General features: G+C 43.3%; 1 protein-coding gene across 2 annotated transcripts in view; it reads left to right on the top strand.

Annotated features, from left to right (window-relative positions):
- The window catches only part of MCCC2 (methylcrotonyl-CoA carboxylase subunit 2), a 111,064-nt gene that overhangs the window by 72,583 nt on the left and 15,374 nt on the right, over positions 1-23,107 (top strand). For both annotated transcript variants that reach the window (XM_077287942.1, XM_077287952.1), the window contains exons 12-15: positions 64-140; positions 5,036-5,102; positions 6,536-6,692; positions 8,255-8,369. In XM_077287942.1, coding sequence (XP_077144057.1) covers positions 64-140; positions 5,036-5,102; positions 6,536-6,692; positions 8,255-8,369 — 416 coding nt within the window. The remainder of the gene's footprint in view (positions 1-63; positions 141-5,035; positions 5,103-6,535; positions 6,693-8,254; positions 8,370-23,107) is intronic.

Here is a 23,107-nt window from a genome sequence, read left to right as displayed (position 1 = left end):
TGAAAACATAGGTTTTCAAGCAGTGTACATTGTTGTATTTTTTTTTCGATTTTTACTTCAAAGGTTTTGCCAGAATATTTGGTTACCCAGTTGGTATTATTGGAAATAATGGCGTCCTCTTCTCAGAATCTGCTAAAAAGGCAAGTGTATGGCGTTCATATTATGACACTTGTTCACTTGAATGGTGTTTTCGGTCAAAAAGGCTTTCTATAATAAAATATTTATATGGTATAAAATCGAAACAGTCAACTGTAATGTTTAGTGATATCGGGAAGCAAGCATTTTATATTGATACTAGATGGTGGCCCGATTCTAACGTATCGGGTATTCTAGAATATGTAGGTAGTATATAGCACAGGCTACGTACTATATTGCACAGTGACGTAGTATATAACACAACCGACGTAGTATATAACATATCTACGTAGTATATAACGGCTACGTAGGATGTAACACAGCGTACGTAGTATATAGCAGAGCTACGTAGTATATAACACAGCCACGTAGTATATAACATAGTTACGTAGTGTATTGCACAGGTATGTAGTATATTGGTCAGCCACGTAGTATATAGCAGAGCCATGTAGTATATTGTAGAGGCACGTAGTATATTGCATAGCTACGTAGTATATTGCACAGCCACGTAGTATATTGGTCAGTCACGTTGTATATTGCCCAGCTACATAGTATATAGCACAGAGATGTAGTATATAACAGAGCCCACGCAGTATGTAACACAGACCAAGTAGTATATAGCAATGTGGGCACTATATGCGTGGTTAAAAAAGACTTAAAATAAAAAATAAACATATACTCACCTTCCGAAGGCCCCTTGAAGTCCTGGCGCCTGTGTGCGGTGCACGCGGCAGCTTCCGGTCACATGACCGTGACGTCATGGCAGGTCCTTCTCGCATAGCATCCTTGGCACCGGAACCTTCCGCTTGCACTGCCGAGGACAGCGCGCGACGTCGGTGAAGGTGAGAATAACCATACGCAGCATCAATAGTAAAAAGTTGGTCACACAGAGTTAATAGCTGCGTTAACGGAGTGCGTTACACCGCGGTCCGTTAACGCTGGCATTAACCCTGTGTGAGCGCTCAGCGCTGACTGCAGGGCAGTAAAGCAGCGGCCATTTCGCTGCCAGACTATGGTTGTCGCTGATTGGTCGTGGCAAAACGCCACTTGGATTTCCATGGCAGACAGAGGCCGCGACCAATGAATATCCGTGACGGACAGACAGAAAGACAGAAGTGACCCTTAGACAATTATATAGTAGATGAATACCAAAGTATCAGCATAGTTCTCATTTATATCAATAAGCTGTTTGTAAAATGTGTAGTCATGTTGGGACCTCCAGAAGAAGAGATGCTCAAGACCAGTGTTTCCCAAACGCCAGTCCTCACGGACCCCACGGGTCATGTTTTCAGGATTTCCTTAGTATTGCACAAGTAGTGGAAGTATCATCAAGGCATCAGGAATTGTCTCCCCTGTGCAACACTATGGAAATCCTGAAAACATGACCCGTGGGGTCCGTGAGGACTGGAGTTTGGGAAACACTGCTCTAGAGTCTGAGGTCCTGAAGTAAGTCCTGATGTGTAAGAGTGCCTGAATATGGTATGTGACAATGTCATCCCTATACATATCTGGTGAAAATCTGAAAACATTAAGGCTATGTTCACACACTTCGGTTTTTGCTGCAGCCAAAACCTGATCTCTTGGCAGTAACAAAAAAAAAACCTGAAGCTAAAACATAGGTTTGTGGCATTTTTTACTGCTTTTCTTGCTATGTTTTTGCTGCGTTTTACAGGTTTCCAAAGTTCATGCTTTCAAAGTGAAAGCAAAGCTGAACAATACAAGGTGTTGGGTCATCAATGCAAGATATATATGAAAACACAAAACATTTTTGTGAAAAAGGGGCAATTTGATCAAATACGTTAGTGGAAGTTTTTTTTTCTATGTTCGGTAGGGCAATGTTTACTTTTAACACATATTAATTATCACTAATTTCAATTAAACTAACTGCTTTGAGTGGGGAGAAACAAAAAGATTACTTTAAAAAATAGGTGAAAATTAAATTATAATAAAGTACTACCGTCCATGCTCATGCAACAATACAAAGACATTATGGTTTATACTTGGGGAAAATAACAAAACTAAATTTGTTTCAAATCCTGCTGTACCTGGGTTTTGTTTTTATTTTTTTCCCAAAAATGCTGCAAATAACTGCTAGCATTTTTGCTGCATTTTTTGCACTTACTCATTACTTTCTATGGGTGAGAAAATACTGCAAAAAAACACTTACAGAATTGACGTGGCAGATTTAAATTAAAAAACAAACAAACAAAAATCGGCAATTTTCCAATTTGATCAGGAAAGAAAAAAACAAAAGAGATGTCTGAAATCTCATAGCTTTACTGCTGTAAAAAACTGTTTAATTTGCTTTAAAAACTCAGCAAAAAAACACTGCAAAATTTGTGAGGGAACACGGTTTTAGATTTTCACCCTCTTGCTCCATTCCAAATCATAGGGGTATTAAAATAAAACCGATAAAAAACAGATGACCTTCTCCAGTGAGTCTAACCTTTCCTAGGTTCCTGGGATGTGATGGCACCATATCTATGTGAGTGGTTATGGCGGATCTGCCATACTATGCTGTTCCTGCTGTCTCTACAGTGTTTTTGTTTTTTTGTCTCACAATTATTCGAACAGATCCCCCTTACTTCCCATAATCTTAGCTGCTTGATTCGGATGAGTTTGCCATTGCCAGGCATCCATGATTGTGTATATGGACAGTCTTGTCAATCAGGTTGCGCCTGGTGATGGTAAGGTGATGGGGAGTCACCCAGATGGACCCTTCTCCCCGCTCCCAGCTCGATTTTCCAGTATGGTTTTTCTGGATGGCTGTAGCATAAAACATAGATACAGGGAGCTAGCTAGATTCATGCTGCATTTGAAGAAATGAAGCCAAGCTTTTATTGCTCCGGCTGCAGTGAGTTTATGATGCCCATGCTATTGAAGCTAGGTAGAACCACATTTATTCTAAGTACAATAACGTCTGACTCCAGATATTTCTCTTCACATGAAGAATTATAATTCTTTATCTATTCGTTTTTCTCATCAGTTGCCATGGCACAAAATTTAAGGGTACTGGTCAGATCAGCAGACAGTCCTTAAATGAAGACTGGCCTGTGCCATCGATTAGCACACATTGTCACTTCACTTCTTGTGCTGTTCTGTTCCGTGAACAGCTGTGCCATAAATAAAATGTTATAACCTGCGTGTACGAGACCTTTTACTGAAAATTCAATTTGCCTGTAGCGTCGGCTCTGCCATAGTGCACCTGTTTTATGAGTGAGACATGATCTCACTGAATTCATAGGAGTTGGGACCAGTCACTTATTCTAAAGCACCATGTATAAGTCCCAGCGTTTTCCAGAAGATTAATTTCAAGCAAGACGTGAATATAGCTAGACCTGAATGTTGAACGGGTTCTTCATCAATGTGATTCTGGCGACAGTGAGGTTTTGCTGGGTTAGACTATGTTGCTCTTTTGGCCGAAACAAAATCCTATGTTTAAAACTACCATTTTTCAGCATTTTCGACACATGTTTCAGGTGTGGAGTACGTGTTTAATAAAGTTAGCTTTATTCTCTATAGAGGCCTTAAGAAATTACTGTGAAACTCTGGGTACTGTTGCATATTTTGCAGTAATTTTTCACTTTCTCATTGCTTTCTATGGGCGAAAAAACACTGCAAAACGCTGAAAGAATCAACACACTGCACATTTTTAAAAAATGATGCAGGGAAAGTGTGTGCAGGAGATTTCTGAATACTCTTAGCTTTTGCTGGTAATGTAAAAATAATATAATAACTCCAGTATCCTCAATATTAAATGGTTAGGCCAAAAAAAGCATAAATAGAGAAAACACTAAGCAAAAAGCTTTTTTTATTGGAAGGCTAAAAGCAGATATTTTATTGAGGTGCATTAAAACAGTAAAAAATGAACATATATATCAATGCAACAGAGCTAGCATATAATACACATTCGGGCGATATTTGGTCACAGTGGCAACTATCAGGCACATGATGACGTCACGGAGGTGCTGATCGGAGGGCACAGGGGGTTCCCTCCCTCTACCTGCTTTCTAAATGCTGCGATCCATATTGAAGAGTTGACTGGGTAGAAAAGCAAAATGAGTAATTGTAAGTACACAGTGCTATATAATATGATGATTGCAATATATTTAGAGGATAAACACTTTGATGGGAGGAGGGCCTCTTTAACCAATTCTCCTTTGTGCCACTGTAGTTAAATCTCTCCCAATATCATGGACTCCTTGGGCTTGGGGATCATACACGGGAGCATGTAAAAAATATGGTTCTCCTAGAATATAGTATATTTCTCTGCCGAGCAACAGGTTTGAAAGAGTGGTGTGAAGTTAGTTTCTGAGAATCGGTGGCCGTGGTTCCTGCAGTGCATTTCCAAACTGCTGATACTTTCTTTTCAGTAACTGTGTGGCACAATGTGGGACAGGTGTGTACGTGTGCCCCATGAATATGTCCCCAATGGGGAGAGGGGAATAAGCCTTTGCCTGCCATGCCCTGGCAGCGGTGTATACCTTCGCGAGAACAGATCATGAATGTGGAAAGAGGGATCGTCAGCACATATTCATACACAGTAGATTTTTGCCAGGTTCGGCCAGCTTTCATACAATGTGTATGGGCACCCTTCAAGTGGCAGGTTCTCTTTATCTAATACCTACAGGCAATAGGGACTCGTCTGATAAAAAAGTGAATAAACTTTCTCATTACTACTATTTTATGAATTAGTAAGTTAATAATTAACCATAATAACATATGGAAGGTGATAAATTACCATTCAGGCCTATGACTATATTACATTTCCATAATTGCGATCAGGAATTAAGATTAATTCCTTTAATAACCAGTTATTAAAAACTCAGATGTTACCTGCAACTTTCTAAACTTTTCTAATTTAATGTGATAGATAGTAATAACATCCCTTATTTTACAGGGAACCCACTTTATCCAGCTCTGCTGTCAAAGAAACATTCCCCTCCTTTTCTTGCAGAACATTACAGGTAATCTAAACATTGGGTCATCTAAAACAGAAAAGATAAGCCGAAAAAGGTCACATGGTGCAGACTTCAAATGTGCAGAATGCTCATTATTATGTGGATTTTCTTTGCAGTTTTCATCTTATTCGATGCTTATTGAATGGAGTAGCGTTAAATCCACAAAACAACCTCAAGTAATACACGCAGATTTGTCATGGGTTTGCAACGTTATCAGCAGTGGAAATTTTCCGTAACATGTGAACATAACCTTAGACTTTTTGGTAATTTAAATACCAGAGATGGCACCGTCTGCAGCACTAACCTTGCAGCCAGAAATAGCAGACACTCGGTGGAAAGACAACTGTATCTATTTAAAATGGATCTGCTATGTCTGTCATGTCTCTGTTATAAACAATAACAATAAATGCCAAGTGACCGGCCTGACCCTGTGTAGGTTTTAGGTTGATTTGTTGTGCAGTTTAGTTTAGAACCAAACCCTGAGAAGGGTCTGACGTATCAGAGCCGCGTCTTCAAGAGCCTATTTCAAAGGAGTCTATTAGCATGAAGCTGCTCATTGCTGTTTCCAGTGCAGCTGAGACCTATTTTATACGGAAATAAGACATTTTGAGGTGGACGCCCAATGGAGCACACAATAGAAGGTTAGCTACTTTGAGTAGAGCAGAATACACATAATATGACCTCTTGGGCAGATTCCTTTTTCTGGGTTGAAAAAAAAGAAACAATAGGGAATACTCCTCTTTCACCTTGGTGTCCCTTTCAAATATTGAAAATCAGGCTTTGCTGTGGACTCAGGCGCACACAGGCGTATGAGTATACAGGCGTATGAGTATACAGGCGTATGGGTATACAGTAGCCAAATTGTGCTCTGTATCATGCAAAGTACATGGCAGATTGCACCTTCCATATTGTTTCTGATTTTTTTTTTTTCATTTGAACTCCAAATAATTCTTTACTCATCAAAAACATCGCCTTTAACAGGAAAACTACCCAGAAAGATGTTTGCTTTTAATGGGAAATTGCCATCAGCTGCATTGAAGATGTAATGCAATGCCTGAACCCTGCAGGGGAATAGTTGTGGCTTGTTAGTACCTCTCCGCTCTCTCATGGAGAATGGTACTGGGCACTGCACTCCTCTGTGACATCCGTATTTCTTCAGAGAGTGGAATTTGTTGTTGGGGAAAATGAAAATGACGAAATAGAACTCGTACATGTGATGGTGTGGGCTTCAATCTTTTCTACACAGACTGGTTGTAGATGTACCGTACTGCTTGTATGCAGCTCTGTAGGCCATTGCCAGCTGCTTATTCGGGAGCTTTCCTACACAGTCAAATTTTATTTCGAAATCTACATTTTTCTTGGGAGTTTAGACTATTTGACTTTTTATTTTGTTTTTGCTTCTGGCTTTAATTAATATCCGATAAACATATTAATTTCAGGATTCATGGTTGGTCGAGAGTATGAAGCAGGAGGAATAGCCAAGGATGGAGCGAAGATGGTGACTGCAGTTGCATGTGCAAGCGTACCAAAAATTACTGTAATTATTGGAGGCTCCTATGGTGCCGGGAATTATGGGATGTGTGGTAGAGCTTACAGGTTAGTGATTATAGAAGCAACAATTGCATATTGTAAAAAAATGACCAAAAGGAGAGATTACAAATCACAATACGGTCTATGGTATATCGTGGAACATTGAAACATGTCAGATCCCTTAATAAAGTCTAATAACTGACCTAAGAGAACTTGAGTGTTCTCAAACCATATACCACAGGAGTCGTCTAACACGCATGTTAAAAAATAGCTGCCCCCGACATATAATGATTGATACAAGCACCTTCAGGTTCCCTTACTATCCCCTAAAGATCTGACACACTTCTCTGGACACCCTTTCATGATGATGATTCCTTCATAAAGACCAGAAGTAACGAGAGCGAGTTGTTCAATCACTGCTTGCGGTACTGTCCTACAGCGTATCCTATAATAACAGGAGTGGCCATTTTCTCTTGTTAGTGCAGCTTTCTTGACCAGCACTTCTCTCTTTACTCGTACAATGGCTGCTGGCAGAGGAGCATGTGACCAGACGGCTCCATCAGCCTCCGCCGATAGAAATGCACCTTATGTGGAGAGCTGCTTTTCATTAAAGTAGGCTGATGGACAGGTCTGGTCACTGCTCCTCCACCAACAGCCATTGCTGGTCAGTTTGTGAGGAAAGCTGCACTAATAAAAGAAAGTGGCCAACTCCTTTCCCAATTTGAAGATTGACCGTCTTACTGCATCCCTTTCACAAGGGTTAAGGCCTGGTTATTAATGGACATGTCTAAGCCTGGATTGATGCTACCGGTGATTCTCAGCAAAAAGAGACAAGACTCTCTGCTAATAGGGGTTAGACTGGTGTCACACTTGAGACCTCAATACCCGGCACTGCCGCTGGCACTCGGGACCCGGAGTGTGTGGCTGCATGTATTTCTATGCAGCTGAACGCTCCAGTCCGAACCTCCGGCGGCAGTGCCGGGTATTGATGTGAGAGACTTTCGTGAGTGTCTCGCATTGCACTCGCTAGTGTGACTCCGGCCTTAGGCTATGTGCACACGTTCAGGATTTCTTGCAGAAATTTCCTGAGCAAAACAGGACATTTTCTGCAAGAAATCTGCATGCGTTTTTCTCGCGTTTTTTACCGCGTTTTTGGTGCGTTTTTTTTGCGGATTTTTCCGGAGGTTCCCAATGCAATAATATAGTGGGAAATCTGCAAAATTAATGAACATGCTGCGTTTTTTACCGCGATGCGTTTTTTCGCAGAAAAAAACGCATCGTGCACAAAAATTGTGGAATGCATTCTAAATGATGGGATGCATAATGTATGCTTTTTTTTCGTGTTTTTATAGTAAAAAAACATGAAAAATCTGCTACCTGTGCACACAGCCTTAAAGTGAGAGATGCAGATGTACAGAAGCTCACCTCCATCTTTAATCTGTGATATCGTGGGCTGGCTAGATGCAGTACCACCCATTGAATATTCTACCCGAGTGTCCAGGAAAGAGCCCAGCGTCTGCAGTACGGGGATTTGTTGATCGGCTGAGGGAAATCTCATTATCAACTGACCTCCACTTTCCATATTATACTTTGAAGATAAAACATGTTGTTTTTTTGTCTTATTTCAGTCCGAGGTTCCTTTATATGTGGCCCAATGCTCGGATATCGGTAATGGGAGGGGAACAAGCTGCTACTGTATTAGCCACAATCGCTAAAGACCAGAAAGCAAGGGAGGGGAAATCGGTAAGAAGCTTAATGTATTTAATGGATGTGAATTAATATTTCTCTCTTCTACACAATAATGTGATTGTTTCTGAACTGCTAAGAATTTGTCAAAAAAGGAAATCTCAAGGACTCATGTATCAGAGTAAAAGAAATCTGAGGATATTATCTGCGCTGCTGAATAAGACATTAATTCGGACGTGATGAACTGGAGGATGGTGGTTTATTCTACGCGTTTCGAAGTATATAATTACTTCTTCATCATGAAATTACCACATGTATTGATATATAGTAAAAACCACCATCCTTCAGTTCATCCCGTCTGGATTAATATCTTATTCAGCTGCGCAGATAATATCCACAGATTTCTTTTACTCTGGTTCTTATACCGTCACTTGCTGACCCGTGGATCTGCAGCAGCAATACATTTCCCGCTTGGTCAAAGGATTAATCAGGTTAGTATAATCTGAACACATACTATTAACCCTCAACTGATGAGGTGGTGTTTTTGTCATGCAACTGGTGATGTGGGGTTTCCTATACCCCAGTGTTTAGAAATCTCTAATTTTTACAGAAAATGCAAAGATCAGGTTTGTTTTAATCGTTTTCTTATTGGCAGTTGATTACACATGAGTATAACAAATTTTTGACACCCACAAGTATCGGAAAATGTAATACTTTGATAAAAATAAAGACGTTTTAAAAATTTGAAAATGCGTAAAAAACAATTACATGAGTGGTGATGTGTGGTTCCGCAAGGCCAAGACAGCACTTAGCGACCTCTAGCTCTGTTATGTGTGGCCAGAAGAGAGAGGCCTTGACGACATCCTGTTGACAAGGAAATGGATGGAAGCTAGCGAGACACGTATCCTCATACCAGCATTTTTCAGTGAATGGCAGGCCAACAAAAATTCCCTGGGATGTGGCAAACCCCACCTCGCCAGTTGAGGGTTAATATCCATCGGATGAGACCCTATTTGCGCCGATTTCTCCTACAGTTTCATCGAAGGACTCATTTGTTGTTTTTTTTTTTTTCATTTAGGGGTGAACGCACTTCCTTAACTTCCCATGTTGAATATATCCGTCATAAGTGGGGTGCTATGTCCCACTCCATGACTGACGTACTGTATCTGTCATGATGATCTCGTGTACTGCCCACTGTACTCAGATGCAGCTGAGTGCCGATTGTAATGCCAGAGCCAGTCAACAGCTCATGGTTCTGGAGGGGCATCCGATGACAGCAGTGTAAGCCTTCAAATGCTGCTAGCGACAGTGGCACTTCCAGTGTTAGAGGATGCTCCCTCCCACCATCAGCCTTTCTCCCCTGTGATACAATCACCATGGCTGCCGAGGGTCTAAAGGCCCCGTCTCACTAAGCGATTTACCAACGATCACGACCAGCGATACGACCTGGCCGTGATCGTTGGTAAGTCGTTGTGTGGTCGCTGGGGAGCTGTCACACAGACCGCTCTCTCCAGCGACCAACGATCAGGGGAACGACTTCGGCATCGCTGAAACTGTCTTCAACGATGCCGAAGTCCCCCTGCAGCACCCGGGTAACCAGGGTAAACATCGGGTTACTAAGTGCAGGGCCGCGCTTAGTAACCCGATGTTTACCCTGGTTACCAAAAAAAACAAACACTACATACTCGCCTTTCGGTGTCCAGGTCCCTTGCCGTCTGCTTCCTGCTCTGACTGAGATCCGGCCGTACAGCGAGAGCAGAGCGCAGCGGTGACGTCACTGCTGTGCTCTCACTTCTCACTGTACGGCCGGCAGTCAGTGAGAGCAGGAAGCAGACGGCAAGGGACCTGGACACCGAAAGGCGAGTATGTACTGTTTGTTTTTTTTGGTAACCAGGGTAAACATCGGGTTACTAAGCGCGGCCCTGCGCTTAGTAACCCGATGTTTACCCTGGTTACCAGTGAAGACATCGCTGGATCGGTGTCACACACACCGATTCAGCGATGTCAGCGGGGCCTCAACGACCAAAAAAAGGTCCAGGCCATTCCGACACGACCAGCGATCTCGCAGCAGGGGCCTGATCGCTGGTACGTGTCACACATAGCGAGATCGCTATGGAGGTCGCTGTTGCGTCACAAAACTTGTGACTCAGCAGCGATCTCGCTAGCGATCTCGCTATGTGAGACGGGGCCTTAACAGTGGCCCTCAGGTCTGTCATTGATTTCTGCTAGAGATGTGGCCTAGTAAGTCGCCTGAAAGGCTATAATGCTTTAGAATACAACACCACGTTTACCAAAGCATTATGCAATCACTCTTACTAGTTTGAGACCCTTAGCGGGACAACATTTTAAGTTGAAATAAAATTCAATAAAGTATCATGTCTGCCACACACTCAAAAAAATCTATTTGGTACCGCTGCAGTAGTCACAACTCAGAAGTTAAATGATTTAATATATTAAACATTGTATTACATAAAATAAAATGTAAATGTAGTAAACTGTATAGTTAGATCCAGAAATATTTGGACTGACCAAATGTCCATGATTTGGGCTCTGCATACCACTATTTAGTATAATACAAAGGAGATGTAATTAAAGAGTAGATTTACAGGTTTAATCACAGGGGTTGAACAAAAAATATCCTTTCTCCTACTCCTCATTGGGGGACACAGACCGTGGGTGTATGCTGCTGCCACTAGGAGGACACAAAGTTGGAACAAAGAGTTAGCTCCTCCCCTGCAGTATACACCCTCCTGCTGGCTCCCAGAGAACCACTTCTTGCTTAGTGTCTGTAGGAGGCACTTGGGTCTGGTTCAGACCTCAACGTTTTTATTTTATTTTTACTTTTCTTTTTAATTTTTATTTTTTAACCCCTTCATGCCGCGGCCCTTTTTTGTTTTTGTGTTTTCACTTTACTCTCTCCTCCTTCCCAGAGCCATAACTTTTTTATTTTTCCGTCAATATGGCCATGTGAGGGCTTGTTTTTTGCGGGACGAGTTGTACTTTTGAAAGTCATCATTGGTTTTACCATGTCTTGTACTAGAAAATGGGAAAAAAATTCCAAGTGTGGTGAAATTGCAAAAACAAGTTCAATCCCACACTTGTTTTTTGTTTGGCTTTTTTGCTAGCTTCACTAAATGCTAAAACTGACCTGCTATTATGATTCTCCAGGTCATTACAAGTTCATAGACACCAAACATGTCTAGGTTATTTTTTATCTAAGTGGTGAAAAAAAATTCAAAACTTTGCTTAAAAAAAAAAAAAAAAAAAAAAAAAAGCGCCATTTTCTGATACCCATAGCGTCTCCACTTTTCGTGATCTGGGGTCGTGTGAGGGCTTATTTTTTGCGTGCCGAACTGACATTTTTAATGATACCACATTTGTGCAGATACGTTCTTTTGAACGCCCGTTATTGCATTTTAATGCAATGTCGCGGCGACCAAAAAAAACGTAATTCTGGCGTTTCGAATTTTTTTCTCGCTATGCTGTTTAGCGATCAGGTTAATGCTTTTTTTTTTTATTGATCGGGCGATTCTGAACGCGGCGATACCAAATATGTGTAGATTTGATTTTTTTTTTATTGTTTTATTTTGGATGGGGCGAAAGGGGGGTGATTTAAACTTTCATATTTTTTTTATTTTTTTCATATTTTTAAAAACATTTTTTTTTACTTTTGCCATGCTTCAATAGCCTCCATGGGAGGCTAGAAGCAGGCACCACTCAATCGGCTCTGCTACATAACGATCTGATGTTCGCTGCTATATAGCAGAAATGCAGGTGTGCTGTGAGCGCCGACCACAGGGGGGCGCTCACAGCAGGCCGGCATTAGTATCCATAGAGGTCTCAAGGACCTCTATGGTTACCATCCTGATGCATCGCCGACCCCCGATCATGTGACAGGGGTCGGCGATGACGTCATTTCCGGCCGCCCGGCTGGAAGCGCCGATTAAATGCTGCTGTCTGCGTTTGACAGCGGCATTTAACAGGTTAATAGCGGCGGGTGAATAGCGATTTCACCCGCCGCTATTGCGCGCACATGTCAGCTGTACAAAACAGCTGACATGTCGCGACTTTGATGTGGGCTCACGGCCGGAGCCCACATCAAAGGGGGAGACACGACATGCGCAGTAATAGTACGGCGCATGTCGTGAAAGGGTTAATTAACGGAGTGAAGGGGGCGACGGATCCTTTCAAGGTTCCGATCTCCCCCGAATCATCAACAGGCGAGAACGCGGAGTATACCTCCCCGTACCCTCTCCTGCGACATGGGAAGCCATGCCTGAGCTCACTTCAGGGGTGACGGATCCTTCACGGTCCCGATCTCCCCACACCAGCAACAGGCGACCACATAGAGTGTCGCCTCTATGTATCCTCTCCTGGAGTCAGGCCTACAGCCGGACATTCTGCCCTGTTCCACAACAGAGGGCCAACTATGGCATCCGTGCAACCCCCACTGCATCACCACTAATTGAAAGCGGATGATGGAAGGAGGCAGAAAGTCCCTCTCCACCCCACTGACTATGGGGATGGTGGATTGAGGGGGTAGTCCCACGACCAGCCACACCGCAACAGGTCTGCACCAGCTCTGCTACTGCTACATCAACTCAAAATGTGAGTATGACTGCAGCTGGCACCATCTGGTCGCAGAGACAGGGTCCTGGTCCCTGGGGGAGTGGTGTCACGGCGTCCAGCGGCGTTTTACACCGCTTTATTCGTCTTATTTGTTTGCACCGGCGCTCATTTCTGGCAAGCTTCACATATTTAGTCCTCAGCTTTTAGCCGGCCTAGGCCGTGTTTTTCATGGCTCCGCCCACTGCGGCTGGCGCCCCTCACACTTCTGGCGCTCCTCGTCCTAAATGAGAGGCGCACCCGGCTCTCGGCGGCCATCTTTCTACACCTCAGGAACGGAGCCGGCTTCCCGACAGCGGTGACAGTAACAGCAGCGCTGACAGAAGCGCTGCAAAGCGTAAGGACACAGACACCTTCCCTGGGGACACAAGAGCAGGACCTGGGTAAGCTGAATCCTCTGGAACTGACACCTTAACACCTGAGGTAACGCGCCAGTTGCAAAAATTTAGTCCCTGGCTTCGGCCGAGGTGTAAGTCCCTCTCCACCTCCCTATTAAAGGGATGGCGGATTGAGGGTGAGCCCTTTCTCCCTGTACCATGGTTCTAGACCAGCAGCGGCACTGGTAGGCGGTCTGCAGCGACGCTAACAGAGGGGTTTACTCTGGCAGCTATGGCGCATTTCTGGGGCCGACTCACAGGGGCGACAGTTTGGCATTGACTCTGCATGCAGTTTCCTTAAAGGCGCCATGATATCATCACGGTACAAGCTCCCAAAAGGTCCAATAAGACTTAGTTTTATCTAACTTGCAAAACCCGCGCCCTCAAATGCGTTCAGGAGCCCTCCATCGCCCTAATCCCAGTGTACCTAGTTACCCTGAGGGGCTTCGTCAATGAAGCAATCTGTGGCTTATCTGGCCAAAAGAGATTGACTTCCTCTGTGGATCGGAGCGTTTAGCCGGTCTGATATAAATGGGATCCTCTCCTACACTGGAGTCATTGGCTAGCAGGGGCCGCAAGTATTCTAGAACCGTACAAAAACTCGGATCCGAGGTACGATTACCCGAGCAATCTCGGGCCTTGGCGTCCATGAGCTCTGTTTCTCGCTCTCCCTCACCAGACCAGTGATTTGCAGAACGAGACTTTGAGTTTGAATTGGATGTTTCCCAGGTCTGCACTCACCAGAGTTCCAGAAAATGAGTGACTCGCTTATTGAGCCCATCAATCAGACTCTAAAGGTTGACGAGGATTGCGGTTCTGTCCCAGAACACACAGTGCCCTTCAAGAGTACTAATCACCCTCATACAGCATTTACCATTCACCCGGAGGTCCGGATTATACATAACCAGGGCTGAGAGCATCCTGTTAAACGTCTCAAGGGTCAGCAGCCTCTTGAGGCGTGGTACCCCCCTGTTTTGATCTGTGGAAAGATTGAGCTGACTCTCGTGCGGTGAACCTGCCAGTATTCGTTTCGGTATTCAGAATCCTTCTATCCTGGCCAGATGGATCATCATCCATTGACTGTCAGACTCTGACTCGCTTCATCTTTGAGACCTCGGGTTCAGCATTCTCCATCGTATGCCGCAGCAGGGGTAGCTAAAGCCATGGTATCCTGGTTACCTTTTTGAATGTGGCTAGCTGCGCTGCACTATCAGCGGCGGATGCCATCATGTTCAAAAGGTCTTTTTTATGGCTCATCGAATAGAAAATGGACTCTGTGTACAAAAAAAAAAAAGTCTCCGACATCTCTTCCTTCCAGAGTGGCCGTTTATTTAGAGTGAAGCTGACACAGCTTGTCTCTGATGCTACGGGAGGAAAGAGCAATTCTTCTCCGCGGCAAGGCTTGGTCATTCTTTTTTGGTGTGAAAAAAAACCCTTTTTCGGACACCATAGATTTACGAGGGGCTCAAGATGTTCTACTCGAATCTGTTTGACGTTCGCTCATTACTTTAGCTGCATGGGGTCCTGGGATCAAAATCCCACCTTACTTTATCGGAGCTGCAGCACCATTGGGCAACAGCCCTGGGTAAGTGCTCTAATCCTGAGGCTCCGTTGTTTTTCCCTGGATGCATGGTATTAACAGGTCATGGGGTATTCTGTCTTACAGCCTTATTTTACTGAGGCTAGGATCTAGATTACACTATACCTCCCCCAGAATGGTCTTCGTCGCTTTCGCAGCCCATGGCATCACTGACCACAGCGATACAGTCCCTTCATGATCCTTCCTCTATCAGTCATCAGTCATCTCTAATGCAGCATGTTGGTTCAGTGGTTAGTACTACAGCCTTGCAATCTGGAGTCTTGGCATCAGATCCCACCAAAGGATCATACTCACTCGTCGATAAGAGGGATGCTTCTAACATCCATCGACAGCGGGATGTTTTTCCTACATATTCGGTTTTTCTCCTCTCCAAACAGCATTTTCAGTTCACATTGTGCTCTCGAAGGTCATGACGGCTGTCATGTCCATCTTGCACTCTCGAGGCGTGATCTTTTTCTGCCCTACTCAGACGACCTTCTCATCAGGGGTCTGTCCTTCCAGGACTGCGCAAAGTGCCTTCGCATCTTTGGGGATACTCTTCCTCCCCTGAGCTCATGGATAAATGTATATAGGCTCCCCTCGTTCCACCCCAGTGGATATCCTTTTTAGGAATGACCCTGGATGCCTCCGAGGGTTAGTGATTCTCCCTCAAGACAAGGTCCGAGCCTTTTTTAACAGGGAGCCCACGCACTTAACCACTCACTCCGTCATTCAATCCAGTTTGCCATGACGGCACTGGGGCAAAATGGTGACAGCAATGGAAACGGTCTTTTTTTTCGTTCAGCTAAATCTCCGTCCCCTGCAGCATGAACCCGTTTTCTTCCTTGATCGCCTGTGCTGCATGCCCCGGCGGATCAGGCAACCTCTCAGGTGGTGGACATTGAGGCCTTCTCTCCTCCAGAGGAAATATTTTCTCCCGGTTTAATGGCTAGAGGTGTCTACCGATGTCAGTCTCCTTGACTGGGGAGTAGTCTTGGGCACCTCATGGCTCAGGGGCACTGATCAACTCAGGAGTCGAGCCTTCCGATTAATGTCTGGGAAATCTGAGCAATCAGGATAGCCCTGTAACAGTTCCATTATCTCCTGGCGAGTCGCCTCATCCGAATTCAATCGGATAAAGCCATGGGTGTCGCATGTATCAATCATTAAAGGGGGTACCCACAGCAGGGTGGCCATGCACGAGGTAGCCCACATTGCCCGATGGGCAGAGAGGAACCACTCAGTATTTTCAGCAGTCCATATCCCAGGCGGCAGTTTTTTCCTAGCCGTCAAGGTCTCGCCTTGGGACAGTGGGAGGCCTTTCGACAGAAATGTATTCATTTAAGGACTCCGGGCGTGGATCAGATGGCTTCAAGATTGAATGCCAAGGTATTCCACTTCAGAGCTCGGTCTCGGGATCCATAGACCATCAAGGGGCATACATGGGTCTCTCCACGGCTTCAGTTTCATCTTCAGTATATGCTTTTTACCCCGCTGCCTTTACTTCGAGTGTCGTCAGGTAGAATTGAGCAGAGGGGACTCCAGTAATCCTTGTCACCCAGGTTAGGCCACACTGGGCGTGATATGCAGATTTAGTGCAGATAGTTGTCGATGTCCTATGGCGACTGCCGGATCATGCAAATCTGCTCTGCCAACGTCCGTTTTGTCAGGACGTCCTCATGTCTTCTCTGTTCCCTCCAATTTGGGAAATTCTCCAGACTGGTCTGGAATCAGATTCGGCGCTAAGCTTTTTTTCTCTCTCTCTCCCTCTCTCTCTTAAAGGCCAGAACTTGGCCTTATCTGTTTTATTCCAGCACAGAATTACTTCCATTCTGTAAGTGAGCATTTTATTTCAGGGGGTCTCCCATGTGGTATCCCCTATAGCTTGCATTTAGAGCCCTGAGACATTATATGGTCCCGGGTGCTCTTTAACAGACGCCTTTCGAACGGTTGCAGGATGTCTCTCAAGTCGTCTGTTTCTTCTCGCTGCGCTGTCTGTCAACCAAGTGTCAGAGCTACCACTCTGTTCGGTCGAGTTCCGTTCCTTTCCTGATTTTCCCCAGGACAAGGCTGTCATCGAATCATCTATGGTCTCCGTTTTTCTCCCAAGGTGATTTTTCTCTTTCCACCTTAACAAGGACCTTCTCTCTTTTCTTGTCCAGCTCTGGTACATCTGGTGGAATGAGCCTTTCACACCCTGAACATAGTAAAGTCTTTCCGAAGGTGCATCTAGAAGACGGTGCCCTTCAGTAGGTCGGACGCCCTATCTGTGCTTCCTGAGGGTCTCAGGCACCGTTTAGCCATTTCAGGGCTACGATACCAAATGGTCTCACTTGGCTTTTCAGATGTCCTACTGCGTCAGAGACAAGCCTATCCCAGTGGGGATTACGGCACACTCTACTCGGTTGGTAGATGTTCTTTTTTGTGCCTTTTGGCATCATACGTCAGTACAACAGGTCTGCAAGGCTGTAGCTTGATACAGCCTACGCTCTCCGACTTCTGCACAAACGGCCCCTCGCAAATATATTCTGCAAGCTGCGGTAGCGCAACTTTAGTCAGTTGGTACATGGGGGTTAGATCTGTGATGTGATTCCCCACCCAGGGACTGCTTTGGGACATCCCATGGTCTGTGTCCCCCAATGAGGTGTAGGAGAAATACAGATTTTTGTGTACTCACCGTAAAATCCTTTTCTCCGAGCCAATCATTGTGGGACACAGCACCCACCCTGTTAATCTTTTGTCTTGCGCTTGGTTTTTCTTCTATCTGATATAAAGTTTATGATCTCCTACTGCTTTTGCACCGAACTGGTTCTCTGGGAGCCAGCAGGAGGGTGTATACTGCAGAGGAGCTAACTCTTTTTGTTTCAACTTCGTGTCCTCCTAGTGGCAGCAGCATAACACCCATGGTCTGTGTCCCCCAATGATTGGCTCGGAGAAAAGGATTTTACGGTGAGTACACAAAAATCCGTATATGAGAAAAATTTAGGAATTGCAACCATCTTTACCATCTGATTTCAGGGACTCAAAAGTAATTTCACAAATTAACTTTACCATAAATAAAATGCTCATTTTTAATACTTTTGTAGAGAATCCTTTGCAGGCAATGACTGGCTGATGTCTTGACGCCATGGATATTGCCAAGCACTGGATTTCCTTCTTTGTGATGCTTTGCCAGGCCTTTCCTGCAGCTGACTTCAGTTGTTTCTTGTTTATGGGCCTCTCTCCCTTAAGTTTTGACTTGCGCATGTGAAATGCTGCTCGGTGGGGATGAGATCTGGTTATTGACTCAGCCATTATTGAATATTCCACTTCTTTTTGCCTTCTCCTGGGTTGCTTATGAAGTGTTTTTTGGGTCATTGTCCATCTGTTTTCTGAAGTGCCGTCCAATAAACCTTGCTGCATTTGGTTGAATCTGAGCAGAAAATCTCACCCTGTACACGTCAGAATTCATCTGGCTGCTTCTGTCTTCAGTCGCATCATTAATAAACACTATTGACCCTGCACCATTGGAAGCCATGCATGCTCATGCCTTCACACCTCCTCCACCATGTTTTACAGGGGATGTGGTGTTCTTAGGATCGTGTGGTGTTCTTAGGATCGTGAGCTGTTCCAGCTTCCAAATGCAAATTCTACACTTAGAGTCAACTCCAGACTATTTACCTGCTTAATTGATGATGGATTAATAAGGGAATAGCCCATTTAAGAACTTTTGAAATAATGGTCGTTACTTTTGGTCCCTTTTTAAAAAGAGGCAGCTAAATATTAAAAAGCTGTAAATCCTAAACCTTTGCTCCAATTAGGATTTGAATACCCTCAAATTAAAGCTGAGAGTCTGCACTTTTAGCCTATATTGTTTATACAACTCTATCTTGAATGTGTTTTGGTAAACAGCTAAAATGCCCAAACTTGTGTCACTGTCCAAATATTTCTGGTCCTAACTGTATGTTCTCTAAGATAGACCTTTATAACATGTTTTAATCGCGCATTTGTAAAAAAGAAAACATAATTGTATATGTTTATCTCTGCACTCACACCAAACCATAGGCTAATGTTATATTAACTTGAGATTTTTACAGCATGGTAAACTGCACAACTGCAAAGAAAAATAGGGGAATTGCTGTGTTTTGCATAACATCACCCCAAAAATTGCTAACTGAAGTATAAAGGCTGATGAATAAAGTATAAGTATCGGCCCATAGTGGATTGGGGACAATGTCTGAATACCTGTATGATGAGGATGCTGCAGATGGTCCTTATTACGGTGTGCACTATGTGAAGCTGACCTCAACGTCCTCCATTGTCTTCGTCTTGTAGCTGCTACATGACTGAATTTTTAGGAGCAATTTCAATCTTAATGCAATATAAAGATGGTAAAAACTCAGGATAAGCTAGAGATTTGGTTTTGGAAGACGTTCATGAGTAACTGGCAAGGATCACATAGCACTATGTACTGTATATATCAGTAGAAATGACTTTGCTGAGCATTGGCTTGTTGGGGTCCTGCAGCTGAGCGGACAGTAGTATGAGAGCCATGCACTGCTGATTGCAGTGTCCCAGATTATACGCCATGTTACGAGTATGCAGAAAAATAATTATGGACAATTCCGTGACACGTAGCATATTATAATCATGTTGCAGAACACATATGTGCCCTGCCTATTGAAATGGAGCCCATTTCTCAGCGCGCGTCACTGTACTGTGAGTCATCCCCATTGTACGGTAATATAAGAAGGTGCTTGGAACTAAACTTAACCAAAATATATTTTTTTAGGAAAATAGATGAGAAGTTTTCTGTTTGTTTGCTGCTGAAAACTAATGCTCATTGTACATTTACCATCTGCTCACAGCTACTTTAATTATTTGTGTTCTTTGCGCTGATTCTGAGTGATGTCTGAGACTGCAAAAGCCTTTCAATCATACTGGTTTAGGAACACAGTAATTGTAGCTTAAAGAGTGCCCATTGTTTTTATTATTTCATAAATCATTAATACACGCAAAAATAAGCAACTTTGTAATATATCCTCTTCTTCCTCCTCCTTAAATTAATTAACTTTCGAGTAAAAGAATCAGTAGCAACTGTCATCTCCTATCCTGGTGATGTAATGTTCTGTTTTCACTAAATGCAGATTTTACCCGAAAATTAAGAATTTTCAGACTGATCAATCAGTCCAGGAGGATTAGTAATCTCTGAGAGGATATATTACAGAGTTGCTTACTATTGATTTGTGAAATAAAAATTTAAATGGTGGTTATTCTTTAAAACGGGGTTCACTATACTTTATATTTTTTTAGCTATCTACCTGTAAAGGGAACCTGTCAGCAGGATTGTGCACAGTAACCTACACACAGTCAGGTCAGCGCTGTTACACTGATTACAATGATACCTGATGATGAAATCCGTCTTGTGGTTGTTTTATCTTTATTTTCAGTTTTGTGTTAGTGATATGCTCGTGCCCCGGGGGGCCTGTGGGGGGTCTTCATGTGGTGATCTGATTAGGTATACATAATGCAGACTACTGACAGTCACTGATCCCTCACTGTCCTGCCGCCTAGTTTGCATAATGAATACCTGTATATACTAAAGGAAAAAAAACCCTTCTGCAGGCGTGTGCCAGCCGTGGCCCCTGCGCTGCAGCATAATCGCATGTTTAGTGTCCTAGTAATCACTGTTCTTGTTCAGCAACCCTGCTGAGGGGTTCCCTTTAACAAGTATTCATGATGCACAGTATCGTTTACTGACTAATTGGGCATGTGCAGAAACAATATTAGTCGTATTGGTTTCTGAGCTACCATTGTAACAAAAAAAAAAATGGAAATTGAGACTGTTAGTTGGAAAATGATTGAGAAGCCTCCAAATGTCAAACAAGAACAAGAAAAAAAACAGTTAAGAATTAGATGATGAATAATACAAAGAAAACAAGTTTGTAGGGTCTACTCAAATGGACCGAGCAGCAGCGCTTGGCCACCGCCAATTGGTAAACATTAGTGATGAGCGAGTGTACTTGTTGCTCGGGTGGTCTCTGAGTATTTGTTAGTGTTCGGAGATTAAGTTTTCATCTCAGTAGCTGAATGATTTACAGCTATTAGCCAGCTTGATTACATGTGAGGATTCCCTAGCAACCAGGCAACCCCCACATGTACTCAGGCTGGCTAATAGCTGTAAATCATTCAGCTGAGGCGATTAACACTAAATCTCCGAACACTAACAAATACTCGGAGACCACCCGAGCAACGAGTACGCTCTCTCATCACTAGTAAACATTTACAGATCGACGGTCGTTTAAATAGCCTGTTTACACCGGCAGACCGCTGTAAATAATGCGCACTGAGCAGTATGTAATATGTCTCTCAGTGAGCATAGTCTGCCGTTTTTCTCGACATTAAGAGACCTGATTACACATTGGGTGATTGGCAGCTTGTTTGCACTGATAGATTATTGAAAATGAGCATTCTGAAAAACACATGTTCATAATAATCTTTCTAAGTAAATGCAACTTTACACAAGTGTCAGAACTGTAGAAAGCTGGAGTGTACATAAAACAATGGTGTAATACAATGTGGCACATGTAGTACATGTATGTAGCAGTACTATACATTTAGCACAGGTGGCGAACATAATACTATATTCCTTTTTACGTGTACTGTGTGTGGTATAGGTAAAGCGTGGTAGTAGAGTGCATTAAGTACAGATAGGCAGTGCACTATATCTACTGAAGTACATGTAAAGTGCAGTATATTACATGAAGCACAGATAGAAAGCAGTACATGTGGCACATATTGAGAACAGTACAATGCAGATAGGTGAAGAGCAGTACATTATGTGCAGTACAGGAAGAGAGTAGTTTAGGACATTTACAGAGCAGTACATTACATATAGTACAGGTGGCATGTAGTACCGGTGCTTTAGAGCAGTATATTATATACTCAACATTGTAATTGCAACACTAAGAAGGAAAGTTGGGGAATTATGGAAATGACAGAATGGAAAGACATGTTAATGTTATACAAATGATGAAAAAAAAAAAAAAATGAAACCAACGTTTTCAAAACATCTTAATTTATTTAATATCAATTAAGTGTGACACACTTACATGCCTTGGCATGCTATGAATGAGGTTTGTAATGATTCATGAATGTTCTGGCACTCTGATCCACTTGGACACGCGCATCATCAAAATCCGCTGCTGACGGCCCCCCTTTACAATTGTCGACTAATAACATCCTAGGAGCCATTTTTCAAAACAACGCTAGGTCACATGTTTCTCATGCAACTATGAGTAGCATGTGTGGCCTAAGAAAACTACCAGGGCCTGCAGGAGCATAATGTCCATGTGCTAGTTTTGAGATCAAGTCCAATATGCTACAGGCCATGGTAACACGTTTAGGCCAATCAGGTTAACAGTAGCATCAGCAACATAAAGCCTGGTGTTGTCTTTGAAAAATGGCTGCAAAATTAAGGAATACCATAACCACCATCACTACAATGAATACAGCACTAGAACCACCATCAGAACATGAATGCATCACCAGCATCACAGACAGCACATGAATACAGCACCAGAAGTCTATAAATGCATCAGTTCATTAATGCAGCACCATAACCACCAGCAGTTCATGAATAGAGCATCAGACCCACAATCAGCACAGGAATACAGCACCTGAACCACCATCAATACAGGAATACAACACAGATACCACTATCAGTACATAAATGGGGCACCAGAACTGCCATCAGTGCATGAATACATTGCCATGCTTAGCACAGTGATCCATTGCAATGTCAGGTCAGCTCCCACAGTATTCATTGCTATCGCATCAACATACAAAACCTACCTTGTCCTTAAATGGGTTGGCTTGTTTTGGGAACTTTTTTTTTCTCTTAAAATACATGTATTTTGGGATAAAAAATATTTTAAGGATAATTTGGATGTTCTTGTCACATACTCCCCCAACAGCCACCATTTTAAGGATAGAAGTGTGTGAGGAAAGCTGAACTAGCACGAGAAATTGACCAATCTCTGAGAATCAGTCAGTGAGCTCTTGCTGACAGTCTTACAAGAAAGTTTTGTATTTCCTCTTTTATCTGTCTTTTTCCGAGCTCCCCTCAGCTGATTTTTGGCCACAGATAACATTAAAGTTCAGTGTGCAGGAAAACAAAGAGCCTGTAAAAGCCAAACGGTGCAAATTTTGTAATGAAACCCAATTGCAAAAAT

The sequence above is a fragment of the Ranitomeya variabilis genome, chromosome 1 (genome assembly GCF_051348905.1).
Source record: "Ranitomeya variabilis isolate aRanVar5 chromosome 1, aRanVar5.hap1, whole genome shotgun sequence".
NCBI classification, from domain to species: domain Eukaryota; kingdom Metazoa; phylum Chordata; class Amphibia; order Anura; family Dendrobatidae; genus Ranitomeya; species Ranitomeya variabilis.
Note: the sequence above shows the minus strand (reverse complement) of the source record. Positions and strands in the feature narration are given on the sequence as shown.